Source organism: Ammospiza caudacuta, chromosome 12 (genome assembly GCF_027887145.1).
Source record: "Ammospiza caudacuta isolate bAmmCau1 chromosome 12, bAmmCau1.pri, whole genome shotgun sequence".
Lineage (NCBI taxonomy): Eukaryota > Metazoa > Chordata > Aves > Passeriformes > Passerellidae > Ammospiza > Ammospiza caudacuta.
Genome location: NC_080604.1, coordinates 8,343,304 through 8,367,741, shown reverse-complemented (window position 1 = coordinate 8,367,741; position 24,438 = coordinate 8,343,304). Strand labels below are relative to the sequence as shown.

Genomic DNA, 24,438 nt, shown 5'->3' with positions numbered 1-24,438 from the left:
CCACTAAATCCTCCTGGGCCCTGGCGTAAGCAGCTAAAGCCAGGCAAGCTTGGGGAAGGGGGGGCACTGGGGGGGCACCCTGCTGCCGGCTCCATCTGTGCCCCCGAGTGCCCGGTGCAGCAGCACCAAAGGCAGAGCAGGCAGGGGGCAGGCAGGGGTCTTGCCCCCTGTCTGTCCAGCCTCCCTGCCCACCCCCTCATCTGTCCATGGCAGCCACTCTTTGGGTAAATCACCCATCTCCCCTGGGTGCTGGGCACGGGCAGGAGCCTCCCAGGCCTGGCAGCTCCCTTTTAAGCCCATGTGGATTACCCTGGACTTGGGTGCATGCCAGGAGGGGTAGGAGGAGGAAGAGGAGGATGAAGAGGAAGCTGGCCAGCTGGGGACACAGATGTCACTGCCTTGGTAGACCTACCTGTCCCTTAACACAGCCCCAGGGCTCCCTGGGCACCCTCTGAGGTTCATGGGGGTCCCATCAGGAGTGATGCGTGGGCTACAGCAAGGCTGGCACTCACTCATCCACAATCCCCAAATGTACCATCCCTCAGTGGCTGCATCTTCCCTGCTGTCAGCCCCCAAACCTGTGTGGGACAGCAGCCATGAAGGTAGGTTTGGGGGAAGGAGGTGGGAAAGGTGGAAAAGAAGCAGGATGAATGTGGCAGGAAAGCAGTGGCAGAGCTTGGGGTTTTATTTGGTCTCAAGAGAGTGGGTGCTGGTGTGGGCCAGTGCAGTGTGAGTGCCTGGGTTGGCACAAGGGTGCATGTGCAGAGGGGTGGGTAGGCTGGTCACATCCTCCTGCTCTGTGGTCCCAACCTCCTCACTTCAGCTGCTGCAGGAAGTCCAGGAGTCCACGGTGCCACTCATTGGGCTTGTCCAGGTAGCAGGCATGTCCTGCACCCGGCAGCAGCAGCACCTGGTGCTCAGGGAGGTGCTTCAGGTTGTTCAGACTGGTCTGCCCCAGCTCTGCATCCTGGTCCCCGTACACGATCAGCGTGGGGGTCTGTATAGGGGGAAAGCACCCTGAGCCTGCAAGGGTCACCCAGACAGGCACTTGCTCCTCCTTGCCAGGGACATCCTGGCGGGGAGTCACTTGCCCTTCTCCCCCACCCAGTATGACAAAGGGAAACTGAAGCTCAGACTCCTGGGTCTCCAGTTGTCCCTTCTTTACTTCCCACTACCCCACATTTACATTCCTTCATCATCAGGTTCTGCTCTTTCAGTGGCAACACGGTTCCTGGCCTGTTTGGCCTTTCCCCTGCTCAACCCCAGTGCCAGGGTCCCCCCTGCACCATCTCCTCCCAGTTCCCTGCCCTCCCCAGTGCCCTTCCAGGCCGTACTTTGATCTGGGCATACTGGTGCGCCGTGAATTTCTCAGTGCAGATGGGTGCCACAGGTACATAGGCCTTGAACAGCTGGCTGTGCTCTAAGAGGCAGGGCAGCGAGTACATGCCACTGAGCGATGGGCTGATCACCACAGCTGGACCCAGGTCCAGAGCCTCTGAGACTGCCTTCAGGAACGCCGCTGGTGCTGGCTGGCCCACGGGTGCTGGGGCCACAGCATCCTTCGAGCGCCCCAGCCCTGAATCGTGCGAGACACAAGTGGCCCTGTCAGGCTCCACTCTGCCCAAATGACAGGGAGAAGCCAGCACAGCAGAGCAGGACACGGGCGTTGCCATCCTGCCACCACAAACCGGTGGCTACCCCGCCTGATAGGGCTGTGCTCACCACACCTTACCCGGCAAGTCGATGGCCACGGCTCGGTAGCCATTCTCGGCCAGCGTGGCCAGCGTCCCCACCTGCAGCCAGGTTTCGGAGGAGAAGCGGATGCCATGCAGCAGCAGCACGGTCAGCCTGGGCACTGCCTGGGCCGGCTCAGCTCGGCGGTAGAAGAGGCTCTGTCCTTGCACCGTGACGGTGCTCTCGGTGACCCGCGGGGCGGCCATGCCTGGGGACCCCGGCGCTGTTAACTGGGGTGACAGGTGGGGACGGGAGGGCTGATGGACCTTCTGCCCGGTGGTGGCAAGAGGGCTGTGAAGGGTCACACCGGCATCATCTTCACTGTGGTGGCACCACCAGCGTCACCGATGTGCCAGGCGGCCTCAGGGGCCCGCCCCTGCCTCAGTTTCCCCGTCCATCGCTGGGCCTGCAGCCCTTACCTGCTGCTCCGTACACGGCGCCGGCCGCCGCTCGCCTCCTCCCCGCGGCACCACGGCACTGGGGGTGCCGCGCCCCGGGGCCAAAGAGCGGCGGGGCGGGCGAGAGAACGGCGGCACCGCGTCATGGAGCGGAAGGTCCGGGGCGGCCCCGGGAACCGCTGGGGCCCGCCGGGCCGGGCCCTGCCCCGCCGAGTGAAGCCGAGCTTTCCCGAGCAGAGCCGAGTATTGCCGAGCGAAACCGAGCCCTACCCGAACTCCACCGAGCCAGGCCGAGCGCTGCAGACCAGGGCCCGAACTCTGCCCTGCAGTACCGAGCCCTGCCCGAGCTGTGGCGAGAGCCGCCGAGCCCTTGACGAACATAGCCCAGTTCGAGTTCTGCAGAGCTCTGCCAAGCTTGGCCGAGCCCCAGCCTATCGCCCGAGCCGGGCTCCGCTACGAGCCCCGGCCGTTGAGTCCTTCGGGGCAGTAGTGTCGCGGGCTGCCGCCAGGCGGGGCCCGAGGGCGTAGCGGCGCCGTGCGCGGCGGGCCGGGGGCGGCAGGGCCGGGGCCGAGCGGGGCCGGTGGAGCCGGGCGGGGGCTCGAGCTGGGCCTCAGCTGAGCAGAGCAGCGGGGACCGGGACCTGTTTCCCCGCAGCAGCCGGGCTGGGGTCCCGCAGCCCCGCGCAGCCGCTCTCCTCCAGCAGGAGCGGAGATGCTGCTTGCCCGCAGCCGGCTGTGGCTGCTGCTCCTCGGGGCGCTCCTCGCTCTCCTCCTGTACCTCCTGCTCCCGGCCGCCCGGCGCTCACGGCCTGACGAGGGGAAGCGGGCCTGGCGGGCGGCCAACGGCACCGTGCGGACGGGGATGGCTGCGGGAGAGCCCCCCGTGTTCTACAGGGAGGCTCCCGCCGCAGCTGCGGGCCCCGGGAGGTGGGTCAGCCGGCCGGCAGCTGCAGGTGGAGGCCCTGGGGCCGGTCTGCTGGACGCTGCAGGCACAGCAGCCTTCCTGAGCCCCTTCCCACCTGTCTTTCCCCCCTCAGGCCTGATGTCCTGTTCCTGCACGGCCAGGCGTTCACCTCCAAGACGTGGGAGGCCTTGGGCACACTGGCACTGCTCGCTGGAGAGGGCTACCGTGCGGTTGCCATAGATCTGCCCGGTAGGAGCATGGCGCTGTGCTTAGCTTATCTCTTTGGGCAGATCCCGTCCCTTGCCTTAGTCACTGCTGGGCTCTGGATCTCTTCAGGGAGGGCTCTGGGTAGCTGCTGGTGATCCCTGGGGCACTGTGCCTGGGATTTCTCTGTGTCCTGCGGCATTGATGGCTGTGACTGTACAACCCTGGGGCTTGATCGAGTGTCCATCTTTTGCCACGCCCCTGAACCCTGGTGAGGAGAGACCATTGCAGGCTGCACAATGCCCCCTGACCACCCCATGCCCTCTTCCCCATACCAGGCTTCGGGGATTCTCCCCCAGCGGAGATGGCGCTGACAGCACAGGGCCGGGGGGCGTTCCTGGACCGTGTCCTGCAGGAGCTGGGCATGCAGAGGCCTGTTCTCATCAGCCCCTCCATGAGTGGCCGCTTTTCCCTGCCCTTCCTCCTGGCACACGGGGACCGGCTGGCCGGCTTTGTGCCCATCGCACCCGTGGGCACCAAGGATTTCACTGCTGAGCAGTACCGTGCAGTCCAGGTGGGTTTTTGGGCTTTTGGGGGCTGCCCTGGGTATTGGTGAGCCTTGTGGGCCAGCTGGCTGCAGGGTGATGTGGAGGGTGGCACTGTTTTGGGGTGAGTGAGGGGGACCTGTGACCCCCAGCTCATGGGGGTGCTGGCACCTGCCTCCCCTCAGCTTTGCAGCCCCTGTGATGATGGATGGACGTGGGCACAGCCCAGGGGGAGTGTGGTGGCCATTTACCCCTCTGACAGCTGCTCTTGTTTTCTCTCTCCCCTTACCAAGACGCCCACTCTGATCCTGTATGGTGACCGTGACACTGGCCTGGCTCCCCAGGCCCTGCAGAACCTCCAGCAACTCCCTAAGCACCGTGTGGCCGTGCTGTCAGGTGCTGGCCATGCCTGCTACCTGGACAAGCCAGAGGAGTTCCACCGGGCCCTGCTGGGCTTCCTGCGCCAGCTGAAGTGAGCACTGCCTCCTCCCTGCCAACAGAGGGGCCTCCGGGCGGCTGAGAGCCGCAGATAGCTGGCATGAGGGATGCGGTTCCCTCCTGGGATATCTCCAGGACGGCGGGGGGTGGGACTGGAGGTGTCCCTTGCTGGCAGGAGGAACAGTCTGTCACGAGGCCAATAAACTGATGCTGCTCTGGTTTCTGCGTGTGTCCCCAAGCGCCGCGGGGCTCCTCGAGCTCCAGCCCCATCTCCCTGCCGCTAGTGCGGGGCCAGGAGGGTGCCCCGTGCCCCTCCTGCGCTCCCGGCCCGCCCCTGCCCGCCTCCTGCCCGCTGCTGCCGGCGGGGCGGAGCGGGCGGAGCGCGGCGGGCGGAGCGCGGCGGGCGGAGCGCGGCGGGCGGAGCGCGGCGGGCGGAGCGGGCGGAGCGGGCGGAGCGCGGCGGGCGGAGCGGGGCCGGGCGGGCAGCGCCGGCGGCGGCAGCGCGGAGGTAGGGCCGGGGCCGGGCAGCGGGGCCGGGCACCCCGCGGGTGGGTGCCCCGGTGCCTTGGCCCCCCTTAAACCCGGGCCGAGGTACCCTGCACCCCCCCTTGCACCCCTCCTCTCCTGTCCTGCACTCCCTTGCCGCGCTCTTCTGCACCCCCTGCACTCCTAACCACGCTGTCCAGCACCCCTCTGCCCTTCTGCCCGTGCACTCCTGTAACTTCTATGCCTGCACCCCAGGAACGCAGCTCTGCAGCCCTAACCACGGTGTCCTGCCTGTCCTCTGCTTCCCCCCGTACCCCCCTGGCCACAGTACCCCTGCAGCCCTGCCCATGCCCCTGCCCATGCCCCTGCGCTGCCCTCAGCTCTAACCATGGTGTTCCTGCATCCCAGCTGCAGTGCCCCTGCACCCCACTGTGCCCCCTGCCTGCCCCCCAGCCATGGTACCCCTGTACCTCCCCTGTGTGTGCCCCTTGGCACCCCCAGCCACCGTACCCCTGCCCCCCTGACCACAGTCCCACTGCACCCTCATGGCCTCTGTGCACCCCCTGCTGCCATACCCCCCGTTCACCCCTCCTGCTGAACCCCCATGTGCCCCTAAGCACCCCACATCCTCCTGCTCCCCCAGCTTTCCCCAAACAGCTCCCACAGTAGCCTGTCACCCTCGTGTGTTCCCCCAGTACATCTGGCCTCTGTTAACACTCAATCCCCCTTCCCCATCCCCATTTCCCTGCACCCCCAGAGCCTTTCCTTGCAGCTCTCCTGCACCCCCTAGCCAGGCAGTAGCCCCCTTTCCCCACCTGCACCCCCTTACACCAGCATGCTGCCTTCCCTGCCTGCATGCCCCAGCATTCCCACAAACCTCTAACCCCTGGATAATCCCAACTACCACCCAACATACCATTCTTCCCCTTTACCCCTCTTCATACTCCCCCACCTAGCTGCCCCCCTTTCCTCCCAGCTAGCCCTTCCCTGGATTTCACCCCTTGCCTGGGCATCACAGCGTGTCCTGGCACTGTGTTTGAGTCAGGAACATGTGTTTTGGGGGAAGAATGAATGATGGGCACACCCCATCCTGCCCTGTACCCAAGTGGGGGGGATTTCTCCCATGGTGGCAATGTCCCAGAGTCCTATGGGGGAGACCTTTGCCCCATCTCCCTTCGGTTTCTGTGATGACCAAGCGTGCAGGCGGACTTTGGAGGGGCTGGTGGGTGATTAACCATCTTGCAGCTCTTTCCCCAGAGCTTTGCAGCCCTGCTCCCAGACATGGCACCTGGGAAGCCTGGGAAGAGCGCGGGGGCCTCAGAGAACCCCTCGGTTACGCTTTTCCGGGAGTACCTGAGGATTGACACTGTCCACCCTAAACCTGACTACGGTGAGGATGGGGGGACAGGACGGGGAGCCATGTGGGGACTGGGTAATGCATCTTTGCAGCTCTGATCTTTGGACCCAGGTGCCCAAGTCCTGTACCGGGGCTGTTTTGATCGTGGTGTTAAGGAGCAAACTCCTTGTGCCTTATCTCTGCTGGTGCCTTTGGTTGGGGCAGGGACATCTCAAGTGCCCTCAGAGCTGCTGTTTGCTTCTTCTAGCCCCGTGTCCCTTGCTCCACTTTCCATGCTGCCCTGGGATGGATGATTTCCTTCTGTGTAGATCTCTTTCTGTTAACATTTATGTCTTCCTACTAAAGTATATTTTATCACTGAGGAGCTCCCTAAACTCCACTGGAGAAACACTCCCCCTGAACTCACCCCCTTTCAATTTTTTTTTTCATATTTCCCAAGTTGTCACCCCGAAGGGATGGTGATGAGCTTCTCCCATCCCTGTTCATGGCCACTTCTTGTGTCCAGGACCTGCAGCACCTGTCCTCTTTTGTCGCCTCTTTCCTTGCTCTGGGAACCCCACAGAGTCTTGGGGCCCCTGGGGGTTTGCAGTGAATGACCCCAGTGTAAATGTGGGCTTCCCCACTCTTCCCCAGATGCAGCTGTCCAGTTTCTGGAACGTGTTGGCACCGAGCTGGGCTTGGCCTGCCAGAAAGTGGAGGTGAGCAAGCTGAGAAACAGCCTTCAGTCTGTCCACCCACCCATCCATCCATCCATCTATCCACCTGTGCTTGGCTCCTCAGTGACCACAATGCTCCTTTGCCTGCACCCAGAGCTAGACAGGAGTGAATCCCTCTGCCTGTAATCCCCTGCTGACCTGAGCCCTTCCTTGAGCCGCTATTCCGGCTGCTCCCTGCTGACCTCTGCAGCTGCCTGTGCTATGATTAGCAGGGGACCTGGCAGCGTCACCTTGGCTGGGGCCATCCTTCCTGCTGGGCACTGGCTGTCCTGGGAGACTCCCTTGCACCAGGGGAACATGCTGGGTTTGTCTTCCCTCCTCTGAATTTTCAGCCAGGTTTGGCACCTGCAGCCAGGTTCTGTCTGGCTGTGGGGGTTCAGGCAGGCCTGCTCCTCTCCCAGTGGAGAAGGGGGTGGCAGGTGGCATCCAGAAACTTTTCCCAAGCTGATGCTTTTCGGCTCCAGCTTGCTAATCCAAACCTTTCTGTCCCCCTCCTGGACCCTGGTGACATCCTGCCTCTGTCCCACAGGTGTGCCAGGGCCGTGTGGTGCTGGTCCTGACATGGCAGGGCACGAACCCCCGCCTGCGCTCCATCCTCCTCAACTCCCACACTGACGTTGTGCCTGTCTTCGAGGTGCTGGAACAGAGCGAGGGGTGGGAAGGGCACGGAGAGGAGGGAAGGGTGGATGGGAGCTGGTGCCTTCTGTGCCCCTCTGCCATCGTGGACGCTCTTCCCTGCAGGAGCACTGGACCTACCCCCCCTTCGAGGCAGTTAAAGACTCACAAGGCAACATCTACGCCCGGGGTGCCCAGGACATGAAGTGCGTCTCCATCCAGTGAGTGGAGGGCTCAGCACCTGCTGGGTGAGCATGGTGCTGGTGGTGTCCCTGAGTGATGCAGGACAGGATGCCACTATCCTCAGGGTCCCTGGGGCCAGAGGTGCTACTTCTGCCCTGAGGTGGCTCAGAGCACACAAGCCCCTCTCCTCCACAATGACCATACACTGCTTTCCCTTGCAAGGTACCTTGAGGCCATCCGGAGGCTGAAGACAGAAGGGAAGTCTTTTGCCCGCACCATCCACCTCACCTTTGTGCCTGGTGAGTCCCCAGGCTGTCCCCTCTCAGGAGGTACAGGGGGGCTGGCAGCTGGGTGGTGCTGGAGAGTCTCCCATGGCAGCCAGGCTCCCCAGGTTCTGACCTCCCCTAGCTCAAGGCTGGAGAGGTTTCCATGTCCAAGGACATCAGTTGTGCTGGTGGCATCCAGGCTGGCATGGAAGGAAGACTAGAGGTGGTGGGCTGGGGGATGCCCCAGTTCCTCCCTCCATGCCAGGCTCTCCCCCACAGATGAGGAGGTGGGAGGACACAAGGGCATGGAAATGTTCGTGCAGCGCCCTGAGTTTAAAGCACTCAACGTGGGCTTTGCCATGGATGAGGGTGAGTATTGGTGGGGCTGGCACTGGGATGTGTGTCCTCTTGGCATCACTCCCCAGGCACCAGCACCCCACTTGCTTCCAGGGACCCCGTTGGGGGATCCTTCCCCTGGGGCAGGTGCCAGTCTGGAGGAAAATGCTGCTAGGACAGAGCAGTATTTTGGTACCTCCATGTCCCACTCACCCTCTGTCTGTGCCCACCACAGGCCTGGCCAGCCCATCTGACACCTTCAGTGTCTTCTATGGTGAGAGGAGCCCATGGTGTGAGTATCTGTGTGCCCACTGCCCTGTCCTTGGCTCTCCTGGGTGCTGGGGCACTGATGCTATCCCAGGCTTTCTGCTCAACCCTTCCCTCCATGCCTGCAGGGATAAAGGTGAAGTGCGCGGGTAGCCCCGGGCATGGGTCCCGCTTCATCAGCAACACGGCAGCTGAGAAGATGGTGAGAGAGGGGGTACCTCCTGTGCACCCCCATGCCTGCCCTGGGTTGCCAGGTCCCCCTGCCTATGGGGCTGGTCCTCACCCACTGCCCTTCCCTCCCCAGCACAAAGTCATCACCTCCTTCCTGGCCTTCAGGGAGAGCGAGAAGCAGAGGTAGGAGATGGGCAGCAGGATTATTTCAGTCCATGAGGGGGGCCTTTGGGATCCCAAGCCAGGCTATGATCTGGTGCTGCTGCCCTGTGCCTCAGTTTCCCCATTTTGGGTGACAGCAGGGTAGGGAAGCACATCTCCCCAGGTGGCAGATAGTGAGTGTCCCTTGCATCCCCCAAGGCTCAAGTCCGACTCAAGCCTGACCCTGGGGGATGTCACCTCTCTCAACATGACCATGCTGGAAGGGGGTGTCTCCTTCAACGTGGTGCCCTCCGAGATGGCTGCCAGCTTTGACATCCGCATCCCACCCACCGTGGACCTGAAGGTGGGCACCATGCCAGCCCCACCCGGGAGAGGAGTGGGATGAGGGTACCCCGCTCTCACCCCTCCTCTGGTCTCTGCCCAGGCCTTCGAGAAGCAGGTGGCCACGTGGTGCCGTGATGCTGGGGAAGGTGTCACCTTTGAGTTCCACCAGGTGAGGGATCTCAGCTACCTGGCCTGCCCTGTCCCTCCCCTGCCAAATCCCACCCCCTCGCCCCTTCATCTGCCCTCTGCCTCTTGTCAGAAATGCATGGACCAACACATCACCTCCACTGAGGACTCGGACCCATGGTGGAAGGCCTTCAGTGGGGTCTGCAGGGACATGTAAGTAGTGTCCCTAGGAAGGGCAGGACCTTGGCAGGGACATCCTCTGGTGGAAGCCAGGTGGTCCCTGGGGTCCTCTGAGGTCATGTCAGGGGCTGGGATGGGGATTTGCCAAAGCATCTCCCTGTTGCCCCCCAAAAGGTGTGGGATTGAGTGTCCTGCAGAGCTGAGGGATGTCCTGGCACAGTCTCTTTGCCCACGGGGTGTGAGTAGGACAGGGGACTCTGCTGGCTGTGTGTCCATGCTGACACAGGGTCTGTCTTGGCAGGAAGCTGCAGCTCAAGCTGGAGATCTTCCCAGCTGCCACTGACAGCCGCTACATCCGAGCGGTGAGTGTGCTGCCAGCCTGCCACAGGGCCTCACCCGGGTGAGACCACAGCCCCGAGCAGCAGCTGTGTGCAGGTGAAAGGTGGCTGTGACCTCACTCTGTGTGTCCCCATCTCCAGGCAGGACACCCTGCTATTGGCTTTTCCCCCATGAACCGCACACCGGTGCTGCTCCATGACCACAACGAGTTCCTGAACGAGCAAATCTTCCTGCGGGGCATCGAGATCTACGCCCGCCTCCTGACTGCCCTGGCCTCAGTGCCCCCGCTGCCCACGGAGGGCTGAGCGCCTGGCGAGGGACAGGGAGTGCCAAGCAGAGAGACACAGGCTTTAAAAAGAGGGGCAGGGGCTCTGGGCACAGCAAATACCTGCTCTGGTGCTGGGGATCTAGATGGCATCGTGCCCTGTGTTCAGGGCTGGCCTGATGGGGACACCCACAGAGTTGTGTCCCCCGTGGTCAGGTGCCAGCAGAGCCTCGTGCCCAGGTGCCTCCAGCCTTTCCTGGTGTTGTCAGTGCCTCCCCCTCTCCCTGTGCCATCTCTGGCTGCACTGGCTGGGTGGTGAGGGGCTGGCCAGTGCCCCACTCTGCCTCCCCATGCCTTGTCCTGCCTCCCTGCCCCCTTGCTGGGGGAGCTGGGGCCAGTGCTGCCCACTCTCCCTATCAATAAATCTCAGTGGTAAGCACAGCCTGAAGCGGGGCAGTGTGTCTGTTTGTCTGTCCATGCTGGTGCTACCCACGGGGTCTCACTAAGGCACTGCAGATTTCCTGGTGCAGTGCAGTTTGCTGGGGTGGTTTTCCTGCCCTGGGCTCATTGCCTGCATGACAGCAGTGCAGGCAGGATCCTGCCCGGGCAGGCTGAGGGCCTCTGCTCCCGATCAGCCTCGGGGGACGGGCACTGGGGTTCATCCTGCTCCCTCCCTCCTTCCATCCCTCCTGAGCTTCTGCCGCTTGCACAGACCCTCTGGTCAGGGCAGGCAGCGAGCGGGTCTGGGCAGGCACCTCTGCTCACCTGCCAGAGCTGCCTTGGCTGCTCCTCCTCCTCCTTCCTGCTCGTTCCCAGCCCTGTGCGGCTCCCAGTGCCCCAGGGTGTGGGATCTGTCCTGGCCGTGTGGCTTCCTGGGGGAACCAAGGGCCAAGAGTGAATTGAGGTGGTTTTACACGGCTCAGGAGGCTGCCAGAACTGCTCCATTACAAAAGGTGGGACTGAGCCAGGGCTCCCCAGCCTCCTGACCTCTGTTTTAATTAAAAAAGCTGCTGGAACCCTTGGGGGGCTGGGGATAATGAGGGTACCTTGTGCTGGGCTGGGAGAAGAGATGAGGCTGGTGGTGATGAAGCACTGAGGGAGAAGCCACCAGCTCTTCTCCTCCTTCCCCTCCCTCCATCCAGTGCAGGGGGAAGTCCAACATTTTTGGGTGCAGGACATACTTGCTGTGTGATGAGGCTCCCAGGGGAAGTTGGCATCTGAGTCACATCACATCCAGTGACCCAGCAGCCCAGGGGGAGGATGGCACAGGAATGGTGTGGGTACCGTGGGGTCCTTGCTGGCCAGGATCCTTGCCCAGGATGTTGGCACCTTTGCTTTCCCCTGCCCTGTCGGGGTGCCAGGGCTACCTGTGGCACCCTATGGCACCCTGCTCATTCCCCTCCCCATCTGGCCTGCTGTCCCCAGCTTGCCTGGCACTGAGATGGGACTGACAGCTGTGTGCTTGCTGATGCTGGGCGATCACAGCACGCCGAGCATCCTCCTTGGGGGCAGGTCTGTGTGGCCTCTCCTGCTCCTCCAGCAGTGCGAGGCTGGGGGACCAGAGCTTCCCTGCCTTGCTCCCCATCCTCGGGGATGAGTCCGAGGTGCTGCCAGGGTCACTGGGGGGAAGGGGACTGCAGCGAGGTCTGAAGCTGCTGTATTGCACTAAAGCGTCGCTGGCAGAGACACTTTGAGGTGAGCGGAGCTCTCGGGTCCCCCCGGGGGATGGGGCCGTGTCCCCGCGCATCCCCGCGCATCCCCGCCGCCCGGGGCCGGGGTTTGGCGGGGCCGGGCCGGGGCGGGCCGGGGCGGGCCGGGGGCGGTCGGATGGCGGCCCCATAAAGGCTCGGTGCCACGGCGGGCCGAGGGCGCGGCGGCGGGATGCGGGCGGCCGTGGCGCTGTCGCTGTGCTGGCTCTGGGCGGCGGGGCTCAGCCTGCCCCGGCTGCGCCTGTCCTACCGCGGTGAGCCGGGCCGGGGGCACCTGCTGCGGGACGGGAGGGGGGTGGCCAGCGAGGGTGACCTCAGGGGACAGGGTTGGGGAGCCTCAGCTGCAGCCTCAGCTGCGGGAACTGCTCCCAAATGCGGGGTTTTGGTGCGGTTTGTGGGCAAATTGTGCTGGGGTTTCGTGGGTGGCTGCTCTGCACCCTCCGCTCCCCACCGGGACGTAGGGGACCCCCGAGGAGGAGGAGGAGGAGGAAGAGAGGAGCGGGGTGGCGGGGACAGGGGACAGGGATGTGCCGGTGCCGCCGGGCTCCGCGCCAGCCCCGCCGCTGCCATGGGGGCTCGGCTCCCACGCGGCGTGCGGGGAAACTGAGGCACGGCGGTGTCCTGGCCCCGCACGCTTTGGCTCCTGTGCCGGGCGGGTGCTCAGCATCCTGCCCCTGGTTGTTTGGGGGTCCCGGTGCACCCCCGAGCCCCGTCGCGCTGGGGTGCGGGTGCCGGGGCCCCTCGGGGGTGCGGGGGCAGCGCTCGGGTTTAATTAAAGCTCTCCCTGTGATCCTGCTCTGGCTCGCCGCATCCCCCGCTCTGCCAGCCTAATCCATGGGCTGCTCCAGCCAAACCTGACAGAGCCTGGGGCGCCCCAGTCTCCTCCCGGCCTCAAAGCAATGAACCTGCTGTAAAAAATGCAACATAAAATAAATTACATAATGTATATCTTCCCCCTTCCTTCCCAGGAGGGGGACAGACCTGGGCAGCCCAGCACTTCCCGAGCCTCGGGAGCTGCAGGGCCAGGGGAAATCGCTCCTCTGCTGCCTGGGCTGGGGGTTCCCGGGTTTTTGCACCCCTTGTTCTGTCCTGGGACACAGCAGGTGACCCCAGGGTCTGCCTGTCTGTGGAACGGGAAACTGAGGCACGCAGTGCCCCCCATCCCTCATCCTGCGAGCCTGGCGTGGCTCATGGCTCTGCCCCGGGATGCGACCTGGTGTCCTCAGGCTGGCCTTGGCACAGGGTGAGGGGATCTGGGGTCTCAGCAGGGGTGAATCGCGGGGCTCGGTGTCTGGCTCAGTGTCTGATCCTGTCCAGCACAAAGTCCATTTCCCAGGTGCGAGGAGCTGCCCGGGGCGGGGTGGAAGCTCCTCAGCCTCCCATGGGAAGCCAGCCACCTTTGGAAGCTGCTTTTTTTTTTTTTCTTTTTTTTTCCCCTTAAGCTGGTTATTCCATTCGTTTTCCAAATTGGAAACAGCAACTGAAATTTCCCATGAAACAAATTCTGCCACCGCCTTCTCCCCGGGGGAAGAAAAAAGAAAAAGAAAATTTCAATTAAAGACATTAGAGTCCCTGAAATGAAAACCGTGGTGAGCTGAGGCTGTTTGTGCAGAGCTCCTCGTCCTGGGCTCTGCGTGGCTGCTGGTTCTGGCTGTGAGGTGACTCTGTGGGGTGACAGGGACAGGCACTGTGCTGTGGGTGCTGGGGTGGCCGTGTAGCCAGCCCTCCCTCACACTTCCAGCCACTCTTTCCCTTTTGTTTCAGCTTCCAGCAGTGGCTCATGTGAGAGGGGAAAGAACATTTTGCTGTTGTGAGGACCAGCAGTATTGTCCTGTGCTCTTTGCTGTCCCTCCCCTGGGACCCCCACCCTGGGGTGAGGGTGTCCCAGGGATGGATGGTCATGGCAAAGGGCTGGTCCCTGGGGATTGCAGGGGAAGGAGCCCTGAGCCACTGTAACCCGAGGCGCAGGAGGAATTCTCCAGGTCTGGGGGAGAAGGGGAAGCCTTGCCTGAAACAATGAAAGGAGCCTGCCGACTTTGCCAGTGTTGTTTTGAGCTGGGAAAATATTATTGCTGGGCAAGAATAGAAGGAGACGACAGCATTTTCCTGGGCTGGACCCGGCCATGTGGGAGGACCTGGTGCTGTAGGACACAGGGAGGAGGGTGCCAGACTGGGTGGAAGGACCAGCACTGCCTGGAGCCAGCCCTGCTTGCAGGCACAGAGGTGTTTCCAATGGGGATGGAGCGCTGGGGCTGTATCCCCCATGCCCCTGGGGCACTGGGACTGCCCCTGAGCAGGGATAGGATGTGTGGTGGGGTGAAGGTGTCTGCTGTCCCCTCCTGGGGATGGGCCTTGTCTCCCTTGCAGGGCCTAGAAGAGGCATTTCCACCAGAATGGGAATTATGTCACTGGCCACCTCCTTCCTGGAAGCGACAAATGTCCCCCCAGCAAGAGCAGGACTTGGTAGCCCAGTGTCCTGACCTGTGGTGACTGGGTTTGTCCCAGCACCATCGCCCTCTTCTGGGGACGTGTGTGGGAGATGCTGGGGCTGGGTTTTTCTCTGGGGTCAGCTGCAGTGGCTGGCACTCTTCTGGGCTGGAGGGTGTTTGGGGACAGAGCTGTGCTCATCAATGGTGCTTTGTCCTCTCCTTCTCTGTCTGGCAGGCACAGTGGCCTGGCCTGGGGTCGGGATGGGTTCTCAGAGTCCTGTGAAGCTGAGCCGTTCCCTCTGGCCCTCTCCCTCTGGCAGCTGTGGGAGCTCTGTGGGCACCACTGTGCCAGCTCGATGACCCTGAAAGTAATTTCCTACTGAAACCAGCTGAGCTACTGCCCCCATGTCATCATCACTGTGAGGCATTGCACGAGTTTCAGGCTTGGACTTGCTCTGGGGGCTTTGGCTGTCAGACCCTGTTGTCTGGGATGTGATGTCCATCCCTGGGATATCCCCATGCTGGTGCCTCTTCCCAAGTGCCTGGTCTGTGCCATGGAGGAAACCTTCCTGTCAGTGAGTTCTGGTGGCAGTGGCAGCAGCGGGCTTTGTGTGGCAGTTTCCCCATGGCACTGGCTGGGTGCCTGCTATTGTGTCCTTGGCTGGCACCCAGCAGGGTCAGGACCTGCCTTGCACCCACCCTGTGTCCGGTCTCGCCTCTATCCCAGCCTGGAGCTGGTGGCACTGCCCAGCCCAGCTTGCTGTGGCACATCCACAGTGGGAGTCTGGGCTGGTTCAGCCAAACCTTGCTGGGGATGGCAGCCTTTCCTAGGACCCTGCTGCTGATTGCTGGCTCTGCAGCTTTGTCCTTGGCTGGCGGGGAGAGCAGCACTCCTGGCAGGCTGAGGCTGGGCTGTCCATGAGGCAGATGCTGGGGTGGCTGTGAGCAGCTCTGCTGACTCCAGCACAGCTCCATGACACTCAGCAGCTCAGACGAACCCTTGGGGCTGGGATGGCTCCTGCTGATGATGCTTTCATCTCTTCCTGGCAGAGCTTTTAGCCTCCAACCGCTCCGTGCTGTTCTTTGGCCACCGTGGCTCCCTGGGCCTGCGCTGCCTCTACCTGGATGAGTACCGCGACCGGCTCTTCCTCGGGGGCAAGGATGTGCTCTACTCCCTGCTCCTGGACGGGGCCACTGCAGGTGCCAAGGAGGTGAGCTGGGTGCTCCTGGGGTGTCTGTCCCCACCCTGGCCCCCTGTAGGCCTGTCGGTGTCCAACTGAGCCGGGCAAAGTTACTCTGCAGCAAGGCCTGCCCTGGGCATGGCCTCATTTCAAGTGCCTCAAAATTATTCTGTAAACTTGTAGTGCCTGGCAAGGGCAGGCTGGCTGAGGTGGCTGGAGGGAAATTAGCTGGCAGTTAGTCATGATCATCAGCCTAGGAGACTGGTGGTGCAGCTCACCAGTGATTCCTGGGCACTGAGCATTGTTTTGGACTCCACTCTTCTAAGAAACTGCCACTGGGAGATGGAGTGATGCTCATCCCCATCTGGGCATCCCTTTCACAGGGCAAATATTCACCTGAAAGCCTGCAGAGACAAGGAGCTAAAAGGATCCCTCACTGCAAGAAATTGTGCTAGAGGTCCTCTGGCAATGCCCCCAAATCTCTCCTGGTTCCTTGGTGGGAGAGATGATGGACCAGAATGATGATGCTGGGTGCTGGCTCCCCTCCTCTTTCACCCTCTCCACTTTGACTTTTTGTTTTTCAAACACAGCTCTGGGCTGTTTCTAGCTGAAGAGAGAGGAGGAGGAAATGAAGTGCCCCTCAGCGAGCTGGGTCACTGCAGTGGGGTCAAGGGCTTGTGTACCCAAGCTGCCCTCGGTCTGAGAGCTGCCAAAGGCTGTGGGGGACAGGGACTCCATCACTCCTGCTGTCCCCTGGGCACCCTTTCCCCAGGCCACCCACAAGCCCACCCCCTTCCAGGGCAGCTCCAGCCATTCCCAGCATGACCACCCAAATCCAGCCCAGCTGTGGGCTGTGACTGCCAGGCTGCATCTGCCCAGGAGGAAGGGTCCTGCTTGGGGTTGTGGGGTGGGAGTCCTGGGCTGGGTGGGCTCCAGGGAGCTGTGGTCCCTCTCTCTGTCCCGTTGCCATTGGCAGCCTGGGGATGTGGATTTGCATGGCTGGGTGCCTGTTGTCCCCTCTCCCTGCTCCAGCAGACCCTTTGTGTTCCAGATCTATTGGCCACCCCGCCCTGGGCAGACGGAGGAGTGTCTTCAGAAGGGGAAGGACCCAGGGGTGAGTCTCTCCCCATGTGTGCTCTGCTGTGAGCTGGGGGTGCCAGATGGGTTCCCTTTGTGACAGATGGCTCCTCCCATGTTGGGGCTGTGCCATGTCACCTGCCAGGGATGGCCCTGGGGCTCAGGGGCCAGTTAATCCTTGTGCAAGAGGGAAACAGGCTGGGAGTCCATGGCCAGTCCTGGCCATGCAATAGGCTTGCTCCAGGCTCTGGAAACCTGTCTTAGTTGCTCTGCTCAGCCCTGTGGCCACAGAGTGGTGGCCAGCATGTCCCAATGTGGCAGCACGAGCAGGCAGGAATAGCTGGGCTCTGGGACTGCAGCTTGGAGGGACCCAAACCCCCATGCTGTGCTCCAGACCCCAGCAACACTGCCTGCCCCATCCTGGATGTCCCCGATGGTGGGAAATCTGTAACTGGCTCAGGTTTGGTGACCTTGTTCCCTAAACCTTACCCGTTTTTGCATCCTCCTGCCCAATATGAAGCAGGACTGTGGCGGGGAGAAAGTCCCCAAGGCTCCCCTGGCCCAGACAAATTACTCCCAGGAGTCCCTGTTCTGCTCTCTGTGTTTATTTTACCAGCTCTCACCGACAGATCCAAGCCAGGCCAGGCTCAACTTTTTATTTTTCTTGAACGTATATTTTTTTTCCCTTGCTATTTTAGAGGCTCTTTGCAAAGGGAAAATAAACAGCAGGAGGCTGGGAGCCCCCGGGGCGGCTGGGCAGCGGTGTTCCCAGCAGAGGAGGGGCCTGCATCCCGCTGTGGAGGGGACAATGGAGAGCAGGCAGGGCTGGTGCTGGCCGGGGGAGCTGCCAAGCTAATGGTGGAGAAGGATGGGAGCCCTTTCCAATGGGAACTGCCAGGAGAAAATGCACAAAGTCAGAGGTGGCAGGTCTCCAGCCTGGGAATGTCATTGGTGCCGTCCCTCAGAGAAGGGGACAATTCCAGACGGCAGCGAGCAGGGCTGTTCTGGAGGCAGCCCAGGATGCCTGTGGGTCTCTGTCTCCACTGTTTCCTCCTTTTGTTTCATCCCTGGCGTAAGCAGGAACGTGACGGAGAAGGATGTCCCTGCATCTGGTCACGTCCTGGGCGCCAGGGGTTCGGGGCAGGGTGTGCAGCTTGCAGGGCAGATGATGTTGGTGCCCTGGCCAGCGTGCACTGTGCCACAGGGTGAGTGCACAGGTGCCTGTGGGCAGGAGATGGCAGCTGGATCCTGTGTGGTTCCCTGGGATGCTCTGGGCAGCAGGAGGAGCAGTAAAAAGCCCTGTAGTTTTGCAGTGGGCTGGGGCCCACCCAGATGAAGTCCATGCCAGCCCTGTCAGTGGGCACAAGCTGCCACCCCAGATCCCTGGCACCAGGCTGGAGGCAGGGAGCCTGGGTGGAGCCCTGGGAGCCAGGGCTGGGGCTCACCCACTGTGGCAGGGCCCCAGGCTGAGCCAGGGAGCTGGGGTGGGCACAGCACCAATACCCAGTGACCCTTCCTGTCCCTGCTGTGCCCCCAGACTGACTGTGCCAACTATGTCCGTGTGCTGCATCCCTACAACCGGACACACCTGCTGGCCTGCGGGACAGGTGCCTTCCACCCCATGTGCACCTTCATCTACGTGGGGCACCGTGGCGAGGTAGGGCAGCATCCCCAGCAGGACAGCCCTGGAATGTGGGTCCCTACTGCCTGCCTCTCTCCTGAGGGGCCTTGGGACTGCAGGGGGATGCTGGATGTGCTGTTTGCTCTAACCTGAGTACTGGTGGTGGGGGGAGTGTCAGGAACCAGCTCCCTGTTGTCCCTTTGTCCTTCTGCTACTCCCTGTCCAGCTTTCCCACCTGTCTGGCCTGGGATCCCCTTTATAGACCTGTCCCCAGGGGCTGGTGTCCTGCTAGGGGCTGAGGTAGGGGTGGCATTTTCTCCTCTCCAGCTCACTGCTCATAAATCAAGTTGACTGGGGTGGAATGGCACACCCCTCAGAGCCCTCCCCACAGCCTGGCCCTGTCTGTACCATGATCACCCTGACCAGGCAGGCGAGCAAGCAACAGGGCTGGTGGGTCCCCTTCAGCTGCCATGCACCCTCATGGGATCAGTCTTGCCTCAAAAAGCGTGGATGCTGCTTCCAGATGGTCCTTTGGGTGCCCTGAGTGAGGTGCAGGTGGGGCAGGGAGCAGAGGTGGCCCCAGCATAGCCCAGGGCTCATCTGCCTGCTCCCTCCCCAGCACACCTTCAGCCTGGACGCTGCCAGCATGGAGAGCGGCCGGGGCCGGTGCCCACACGAGCCCAGCCGCGCCTTCGCCAGCACCGTCATCGGTGGGTGTCCTCCTGGGGATGTGGGACCTCGGGGGTGTCCCAGGGCCGGTCCCCGTGGCAGCAGCTGGGTGTGTTTGCAGGAGGGGAGCTGTACGCCGGCCTCACGGCAGATTTCCTGGGGCGCGATCCCGGCGTGTTCCGCAGCATGGGGACGCGCTCCGCCCTGCGCACGGAGGTGGATCAGCGCCTGCTGCATGGTAACAGCTGCCCTCTGCCCCTCCATCGCCCTCTGCCCTTCCATCGCCCCCAGACAGGGACCACCAACCTTGTGGCCATGCTGCAGCATCCTCCATGCCAGCTAAGAGCAGGGACAGGCACCAGGACAGCAAGGTCTGGGTGTGCTGCTGGCTGGCACCCAGCCCCAGCATGGACTGGGGCTCTGGAGGTGGTGGCTGTGCCCTCTCTCCCAACCTGACATGACCGGCTCTTGCTTGCAGATCCCAAGTTTGTGGCAGCCCACTTGATCCCAGACAACGATGACCGGGACAATGACAAAGCCTATTTCTTCTTCACGGAGAAGGTGGTGGAGGCAGACAGCAGGGAGCACGCCATTGTCAGCCGTGTGGGGCGTGTCTGCGTGGTAGGCTGCTGGTGGGGACCGTGGGGGACAGGGATGCACCAGTCACAGCAGTGGCCCTGATACTCCCTGTCCCTGCAGAACGATGCTGGTGGCCAGAGGGTGCTGGTAAACAAGTGGAGCACCTTCAACAAGGCCCGGCTGGTGTGCTCAGTCCCTGGCCCTGATGGCATTGACACCTACTTTGATGAGCTGGGTAAGGAGTGAGCTGGGTAAGTGAGATACAGCTCTGTACAGATGGAGCTGTATCTCACTGGGGCTAGTCACTTGGTGGGATTTCAGGAAAAAGCCCATGCTTTCATTTCCAGAGGATGTCTTCTTGCTGAGAACGAAGGATAGGAAGAACCCAGAGATCTATGCCCTTTTCAGCACTGTCAGGTGGGTGCTCCAGCTCCAGCCTCTGGGGACATCCAGCTGCAGCTGCCCATGACCTGCCCTGTCACTGTCACTAAGGGTTGCTGGCTGCTCCCCATGTGTTTTGGGGATGTCAGTGCCCCTGCTGCCAGCAGTGCCAAGCATGGCTCTGCTCAACCCCCTCTCCATCCCCTTGCAGCCACGTTTTCCGGGGCTCTGCTGTCTGTGTGTACCGCATGGCTGACATCAGGGAGGTGTTCAACGGGCCCTTTGCCCACCGCGAGAGCCCCCATCACCAGTGGGCTGCCTACGAGGGCAGGGTGCCCTACCCACGGCCGGGCGTGGTGAGTGACTCCCTGGAGATCCAGGTCCCTCCCCTCCTCCAGCTGCTCTTCTGGGCTGGTGGTGGAGCCATGCCCATTTCTCACCTGCTGGAGAGGTCAGCTGGTGCTTTGCCAAGCTCTGGCACAGGGCTGGAAGAGATGGATGCCAAACTGGAAGGCAGAGAGGGGCCCAAGACATCTCTGAGGGACGATGGAGGGGGAAGGAGTGATGGGTGCTGGGTGTCTGGGCTGAGCTGGTCCCCTCTGTCCCTGCAGTGTCCCAGCAAGACCACCAACCAGCCCCGGCGGCAGTACGGCACCACCAAGGACTTCCCTGACGAGGTGCTGCACTTTGCCCGTGCCCACCCCCTCATGTTCCAGCCCGTGCTGCCCCGGCACCGCCGGCCCCTCCTGGTGAAGACTGACCTGCCCCAGCGGCTGCGCCGGCTCGTGGTGGACAGGGTGGAGGCCGAGGATGGGCAGCACGACATCCTCTTCCTCGGCACAGGTAAGCAGCAGGGGCAGAGTGCAGGAAGGAGCTGCAGAGCTGGGGGTCCCAGTGGGCACCCCCTGGGCTGTGAGATGCAGGGTGCTCACACCTCCATCCTCCTGGGCCCCCAGATGCTGGCTCAGTGCTCAAGGTGGTGGTCATGCAGAAGACAAACTCAGCCATGACTGAAGAAGTCATCCTGGAGGAGCTGCAGGTTTTTAAGGTGACATTTACTGCCCCACTTGCAAGGGAGGGGGCAGTGGGGTGGGCTTAGGTTGGGGACACATGTAGGGATGGAGGGTCAGGGCTGTAACTGCATTGTTGGCCACTGGAAGGTCTCAGGGTCGTGAGGGCAGAGGCTGGCTGGGGGTATTTTCACCCTCCCCAAAACATTCCTGATGCTCTGCCAAGCCCTGGTGGCTCTGAATGAGCCAGGCTGTCTGTGGTGGGGATTATGCCAGCCTGATGTCCACTCCCCTCCCCTACAGGTGCCTGTGCCCATCACCCAGATGGAGATCTCTGTCAAACGTGTGAGTACAGACACGGCTCAGCCACGGGGCTGGGGACCAGGCAGGTGTCCAGCTGTGGTCACAGCCTCCTAAAGCCATGTCATGTGTGCCCTGGGGTGTCCTGGCTGGGCCCCCAGGCACTGAGCCCATGGGTGTTGCCAACCTCACCACCTTGGTGCTGTTCCCCTAGCAAACGCTCTACGTGGGCTCCAGCCTGGGCATGGCCCAGGTGCGGCTGCACCAGTGCGAGTCCTACGGCACTGCCTGTGCCGAGTGCTGCCTGGCCAGGGATCCCTACTGTGCCTGGGATGGCACTGCCTGCACCCACTACCAGCCCTCGGGCAAGCGCCGCCAGCGCCGCCAGGACGGGCGCCACGCCAACCCTGCCCACCAGTGCCTGGACCAGAACCTGACCGGTGAGACACTGGGGGCCCCAGGGCTGGAGGGCTCCTCACAGTGCCCCAGGATGGCCTGACATGCACAGCCCTAGCACACAGAAGGTGCCATGTGTGCACCCTCATCTGCCCATCTCAGAGACCAGGGCATGACCCGAGAGAAGGTGGGTGCTGCTGGAGCTGGGGCTGGCTGCTGGGAGAGAAGGAGATGGCACCTGGGCAGGTGGCCAAGGGGGGGTGGCACCTGGTGGGGTCAGGTGGAAGCCTGGCTGTGCCCTCCCTGCCAGCCCGTGCCTGTGTTTGCCCTAGTGGACGATTTTGAGAGCATTGAGGAGAAGGTGCTCTACGGGGCAGAGGACAACAGCACCTTCCTGGAGTGCGTGCCCCGCTCCCCGCAGGCCAGCGTGCAGTGGTTTGTGCAGAGGCCGCCTGACGAGCAGCGGGACGAGGTGAGGCTCCCCTGCCCTGCTCCCGTTGGGGGGACACGGGAGGGACGTGGGGGCACTCCCGGACCTTCCCAACCCCTGGTGGCCTGCAGGTGAAGACGGACGAGCGGATCGTGCAGACGGAGCAGGGGCTGCTGTTCCGCAGGCTGCACCGGCATGACGCCGGCACCTACTACTGCAAAACGCTGGAGCACGGCTTCACCCAGACCGTGGCCAAGACCACCCTGCGGGTCATCCCCAGCCAGCAGCTGGCTCACTCCTTCCCCCGGGGCCCGGGGGACGAGCTCCCAGCCTTGCTGTGCCCCGAGCCCCGGCTGGTGCCACAGGCTCCCAAGAGCTGGTTCAAGGACATCATGCACCTGGTGAGCTCCCCGAACCCGCGGCGCGTGGAGGAGTACTGTGCCCGCCTCTGGTGCAGCAGCCGCCCCCAGCACCGCAAGAGCAAGCTGGCCCAGGCCAAGCTGGTCCTGGCTGGCGTGGACGTGGCCAAGAAGGGACGGACAGGCAAAGCCCACAGTGAGAGGAACCGCGTGCCCCGGCACGCACCGGCCACTTAGGGAGGGCAGGGGACGGACGTGGGGCAGCCGTGGCCAGGGACCAGCTCCCTGTGCTGCTGCTGGGGCCTCTTCACCTGCTGCTGGGTGGCTTGCAGTGCTGCCTGCCTGGTCCCCCTGGATGGGCAGGTCCCTGTCACCCTCAGGGGCTGCAGAGTCACCTCACAAACAGGCAGTGAGCTAGGACACGTTGGCCCCCCTTGCTCTTGCAGGTGATGCAGCAGGTGGGGGCCGTGATGCCTGGGTGGGCTGGGGCACAGTGGCACGGTGCCACCCAGGCCATGCTGTCACCCAGGTGCTGCCTGGGTCCCTCTGTGAATATTGGGGCCATGTGTGGCGCCGTGGGGAGCGGCTGATGGCTCCAGGCTCTTCCCACACCAGCACAGAGCCTGGGGAAGATGATGCCTGCTCATCTGTATGGGGGAAAGCCAGCATCATCCCAAAAAGCCTCTGTGCAGGAGGAGCTCTGTCACCTGCTGTGCCTGGGGAGCCAGAGCTGTGCTGTGCCACCCAGGGTGTGTCCTGGGGGACAGGGCTCCTGCCTACCTTCCCTCGGCACTGGGATATGCTCAGCAGTGCCAGCTGTTCCTGGGTGCAGCTCCCCACTACACATCTCACAGTTTTAAGGCTGGACAGGGCTGGGGAGAAAAGCAAACGGCTGTAGGCAGGTTAGACCTGTTCCTGGGTAAACACTGGGAGAATCAATAATGTCACCACTGTCACTGTGCCCAGGTGGAAGCAGGAACAGGCAGAGGGCAGCCCCAGCGGAGTTTGGGGGGCTGCAGCACACCGGGGGTGGTTTCTGCTGGTGGGTGGCCTGGCAGGGCTGGTTTGGGTGGGCTCCTGCTGCCTGGCAGAGCTAAAGCAGCACCCAGGGCCTCCCCCAAACGCAGGAGTTGGGGGTAGGAGCATGGAGGGCACCTCCAGTCTGCCAGCAAGGTGTTCCTTGCTTTCCTCAGCAGGCATGAGCTCACTCACTGAGCCCGGGGTGATAAAGATCGGCCCCTTCCTGAGGCAGGGCAGCCCCACACAATGGTGTGAACCGCCGCCCCGCCGGGACCAGCATTGTTCAGAGCTGCAGGAACGGGAAAGAAAAATAATAATAATAATAATAGTAATAATAATTAAAAGGCCCTAAATAGCTCACACAAAGCCAGGTCGTGATATCATCTCTCCTCCCCGTGGGTGTTTGTGCTGCAGCAGCGGCTCCCTGGGAGCACTGCCCCATCCCAGAGACGGACTGGGGGTCCTGCCCTCTTCTCCTCCCTGTCCCACCTGTCCTGCAACCTCCTGGGATGGGAGAGCTGTGATGGGGCTGGCAGGCTGGGACATTTCTGCAGGGACGGGAGCAGTGCGGGTGGTGATGATTTATGGAGCCAAGCACCTGGATCTGGATAATTGCAGGCCTGGGGGGCACAGGTGAACAGCAGCCAGCATGCAGAGACAGGGAGGGACCGAGGTGAAAAGCCTGGAATGAGACAGGAGTGTGATTCCCCAGGGCCTGGATTACAGAGCTCTGCAGTGCCTGCACTGACCTGTGCACCCCTGTGCCCCACGGAGCAGGGCTGGGCTGCCCACGCTGGGGGAGGCAGCAGGAGGGGCTCTGAGGGCTCTGCTGCCTTTGGGACCTGGCCTGAGGTGAGCTGTGACAGGCTGGAGGTGGCACAAGGGCCAGCAATGCTTCATATTGAGCAGGAGCAGACACCAGGAGCAAACAGTCCCCTAAATAGTCCCCCCTTTTGGGGGTACATTGTCCCTGCTCCCACTAAATCTCCGGGGTGGCTCAGCCTGGTGCTCCTGGGTGGATTTACCACTAAGGCTGGAGCAGGAGAGATTTTTTCAGGGCAGCATTCTGCAGCCTTGTCTCTGGTGATCACCAGCCACCTGAGGCAACCTGTGACCCTAGGAACTGCCAGGGAGGGGCTGAGCAGCCATGTGCACACCCACACATGTGTAAGAATCCGTGTGCAATACAACACACATGCAGTACAATGCACCTGGGGCTGGGAGGAGGCAGCACCCCAGGCAGAACAAGCACCCCGGGCAC

General features: G+C 62.5%; 4 protein-coding genes across 5 annotated transcripts; 3 read left to right on the top strand and 1 right to left on the bottom strand.

Annotated features, from left to right (window-relative positions):
* Positions 1 to 674: 674 nt before the first annotated feature.
* Positions 675 to 2,327, bottom strand: ABHD14B (abhydrolase domain containing 14B). Of its 2 annotated transcripts, none has more exons than XM_058813051.1 (4): positions 2,154 to 2,327; positions 1,733 to 1,964; positions 1,335 to 1,576; positions 675 to 997 (listed from the first exon to the last, which is right to left on the bottom strand). In XM_058813051.1, the coding sequence occupies exons 2-4, from the start codon at positions 1,938 to 1,940 to the stop codon at positions 815 to 817; spliced, it is 633 nt and encodes a 210-aa protein (XP_058669034.1). In that variant the 5' UTR covers positions 1,941 to 1,964; positions 2,154 to 2,327; the 3' UTR covers positions 675 to 814. The 2 variants fall into 2 exon arrangements, with proteins under 2 accessions (XP_058669034.1, XP_058669033.1); XM_058813050.1 differs by having other exon boundaries at positions 1,733 to 2,025; positions 2,154 to 2,326.
* A 408-nt stretch (positions 2,328 to 2,735) lies between these two features.
* ABHD14A (abhydrolase domain containing 14A) lies at positions 2,736 to 4,357 on the top strand. Its single transcript, XM_058813055.1, has 4 exons — positions 2,736 to 3,059; positions 3,170 to 3,285; positions 3,579 to 3,814; positions 4,079 to 4,357. Exons 1-4 carry the CDS (start codon positions 2,845 to 2,847, stop codon positions 4,259 to 4,261), a joined length of 750 nt encoding a protein of 249 aa, XP_058669038.1. The 5' UTR covers positions 2,736 to 2,844; the 3' UTR covers positions 4,262 to 4,357.
* A 344-nt stretch (positions 4,358 to 4,701) lies between these two features.
* ACY1 (aminoacylase 1) lies at positions 4,702 to 10,464 on the top strand. The gene is made up of 15 exons (XM_058812853.1): positions 4,702 to 4,731; positions 5,955 to 6,099; positions 6,700 to 6,764; positions 7,312 to 7,416; positions 7,524 to 7,618; positions 7,803 to 7,879; positions 8,126 to 8,215; positions 8,418 to 8,474; positions 8,578 to 8,651; positions 8,754 to 8,803; positions 8,981 to 9,125; positions 9,207 to 9,275; positions 9,366 to 9,445; positions 9,714 to 9,774; positions 9,892 to 10,464. Exons 2-15 carry the CDS (start codon positions 5,991 to 5,993, stop codon positions 10,054 to 10,056), a joined length of 1,242 nt encoding a protein of 413 aa, XP_058668836.1. The 5' UTR covers positions 4,702 to 4,731; positions 5,955 to 5,990; the 3' UTR covers positions 10,057 to 10,464.
* Positions 10,465 to 11,897: 1,433 nt separating this feature from the next.
* SEMA3G (semaphorin 3G) lies at positions 11,898 to 22,563 on the top strand. The gene is made up of 16 exons (XM_058813237.1): positions 11,898 to 11,979; positions 15,205 to 15,365; positions 16,387 to 16,449; positions 17,950 to 18,069; positions 18,653 to 18,743; positions 18,824 to 18,940; positions 19,181 to 19,323; positions 19,402 to 19,516; positions 19,629 to 19,698; positions 19,874 to 20,018; positions 20,274 to 20,505; positions 20,619 to 20,710; positions 20,976 to 21,017; positions 21,187 to 21,412; positions 21,701 to 21,840; positions 21,930 to 22,563. Exons 1-16 carry the CDS (start codon positions 11,898 to 11,900, stop codon positions 22,392 to 22,394), a joined length of 2,304 nt encoding a protein of 767 aa, XP_058669220.1. The 3' UTR covers positions 22,395 to 22,563.
* The last annotated feature ends 1,875 nt before the right edge of the window (positions 22,564 to 24,438 follow it).

Bases quoted from the DNA above. Each gene is read 5' to 3' on its own strand.
- ABHD14B (XM_058813050.1), bottom strand. From the start codon at position 2,278: ATGACGCGGTGCCGCCGTTCTCTCGCCCGCCCCGCCGCTCTTTGGCCC. The intron at 2,026-2,153 runs GTAAGGGCTGCA...GACCCTTCACAG, and splicing joins CGCCGTGTACGGAGCAGCAG to CCCTCTTGCCACCACCGGGC. The intron at 1,577-1,732 runs GTAAGGTGTGGT...CGCACGATTCAG, and splicing joins CGTGGCCATCGACTTGCCGG to GGCTGGGGCGCTCGAAGGAT.
- ABHD14A (XM_058813055.1), top strand. From the start codon at position 2,845: ATGCTGCTTGCCCGCAGCCGGCTGTGGCTGCTGCTCCTCGGGGCGCTC. The intron at 3,060-3,169 runs GTGGGTCAGCCG...TTCCCCCCTCAG, and splicing joins GCAGCTGCGGGCCCCGGGAG to GCCTGATGTCCTGTTCCTGC. The intron at 3,286-3,578 runs GTAGGAGCATGG...TCCCCATACCAG, and splicing joins GGTTGCCATAGATCTGCCCG to GCTTCGGGGATTCTCCCCCA.
- ACY1 (XM_058812853.1), top strand. From the start codon at position 5,991: ATGGCACCTGGGAAGCCTGGGAAGAGCGCGGGGGCCTCAGAGAACCCC. The intron at 6,765-7,311 runs GTGAGCAAGCTG...TCTGTCCCACAG, and splicing joins TGGCCTGCCAGAAAGTGGAG to GTGTGCCAGGGCCGTGTGGT. The intron at 7,417-7,523 runs GTGCTGGAACAG...TCTTCCCTGCAG, and splicing joins ACGTTGTGCCTGTCTTCGAG to GAGCACTGGACCTACCCCCC.
- SEMA3G (XM_058813237.1), top strand. From the start codon at position 11,898: ATGCGGGCGGCCGTGGCGCTGTCGCTGTGCTGGCTCTGGGCGGCGGGG. The intron at 16,450-17,949 runs GTGAGTCTCTCC...CTGTGCCCCCAG, and splicing joins AGAAGGGGAAGGACCCAGGG to ACTGACTGTGCCAACTATGT. The intron at 19,324-19,401 runs GTAGGCTGCTGG...CTGTCCCTGCAG, and splicing joins GTGTGGGGCGTGTCTGCGTG to AACGATGCTGGTGGCCAGAG.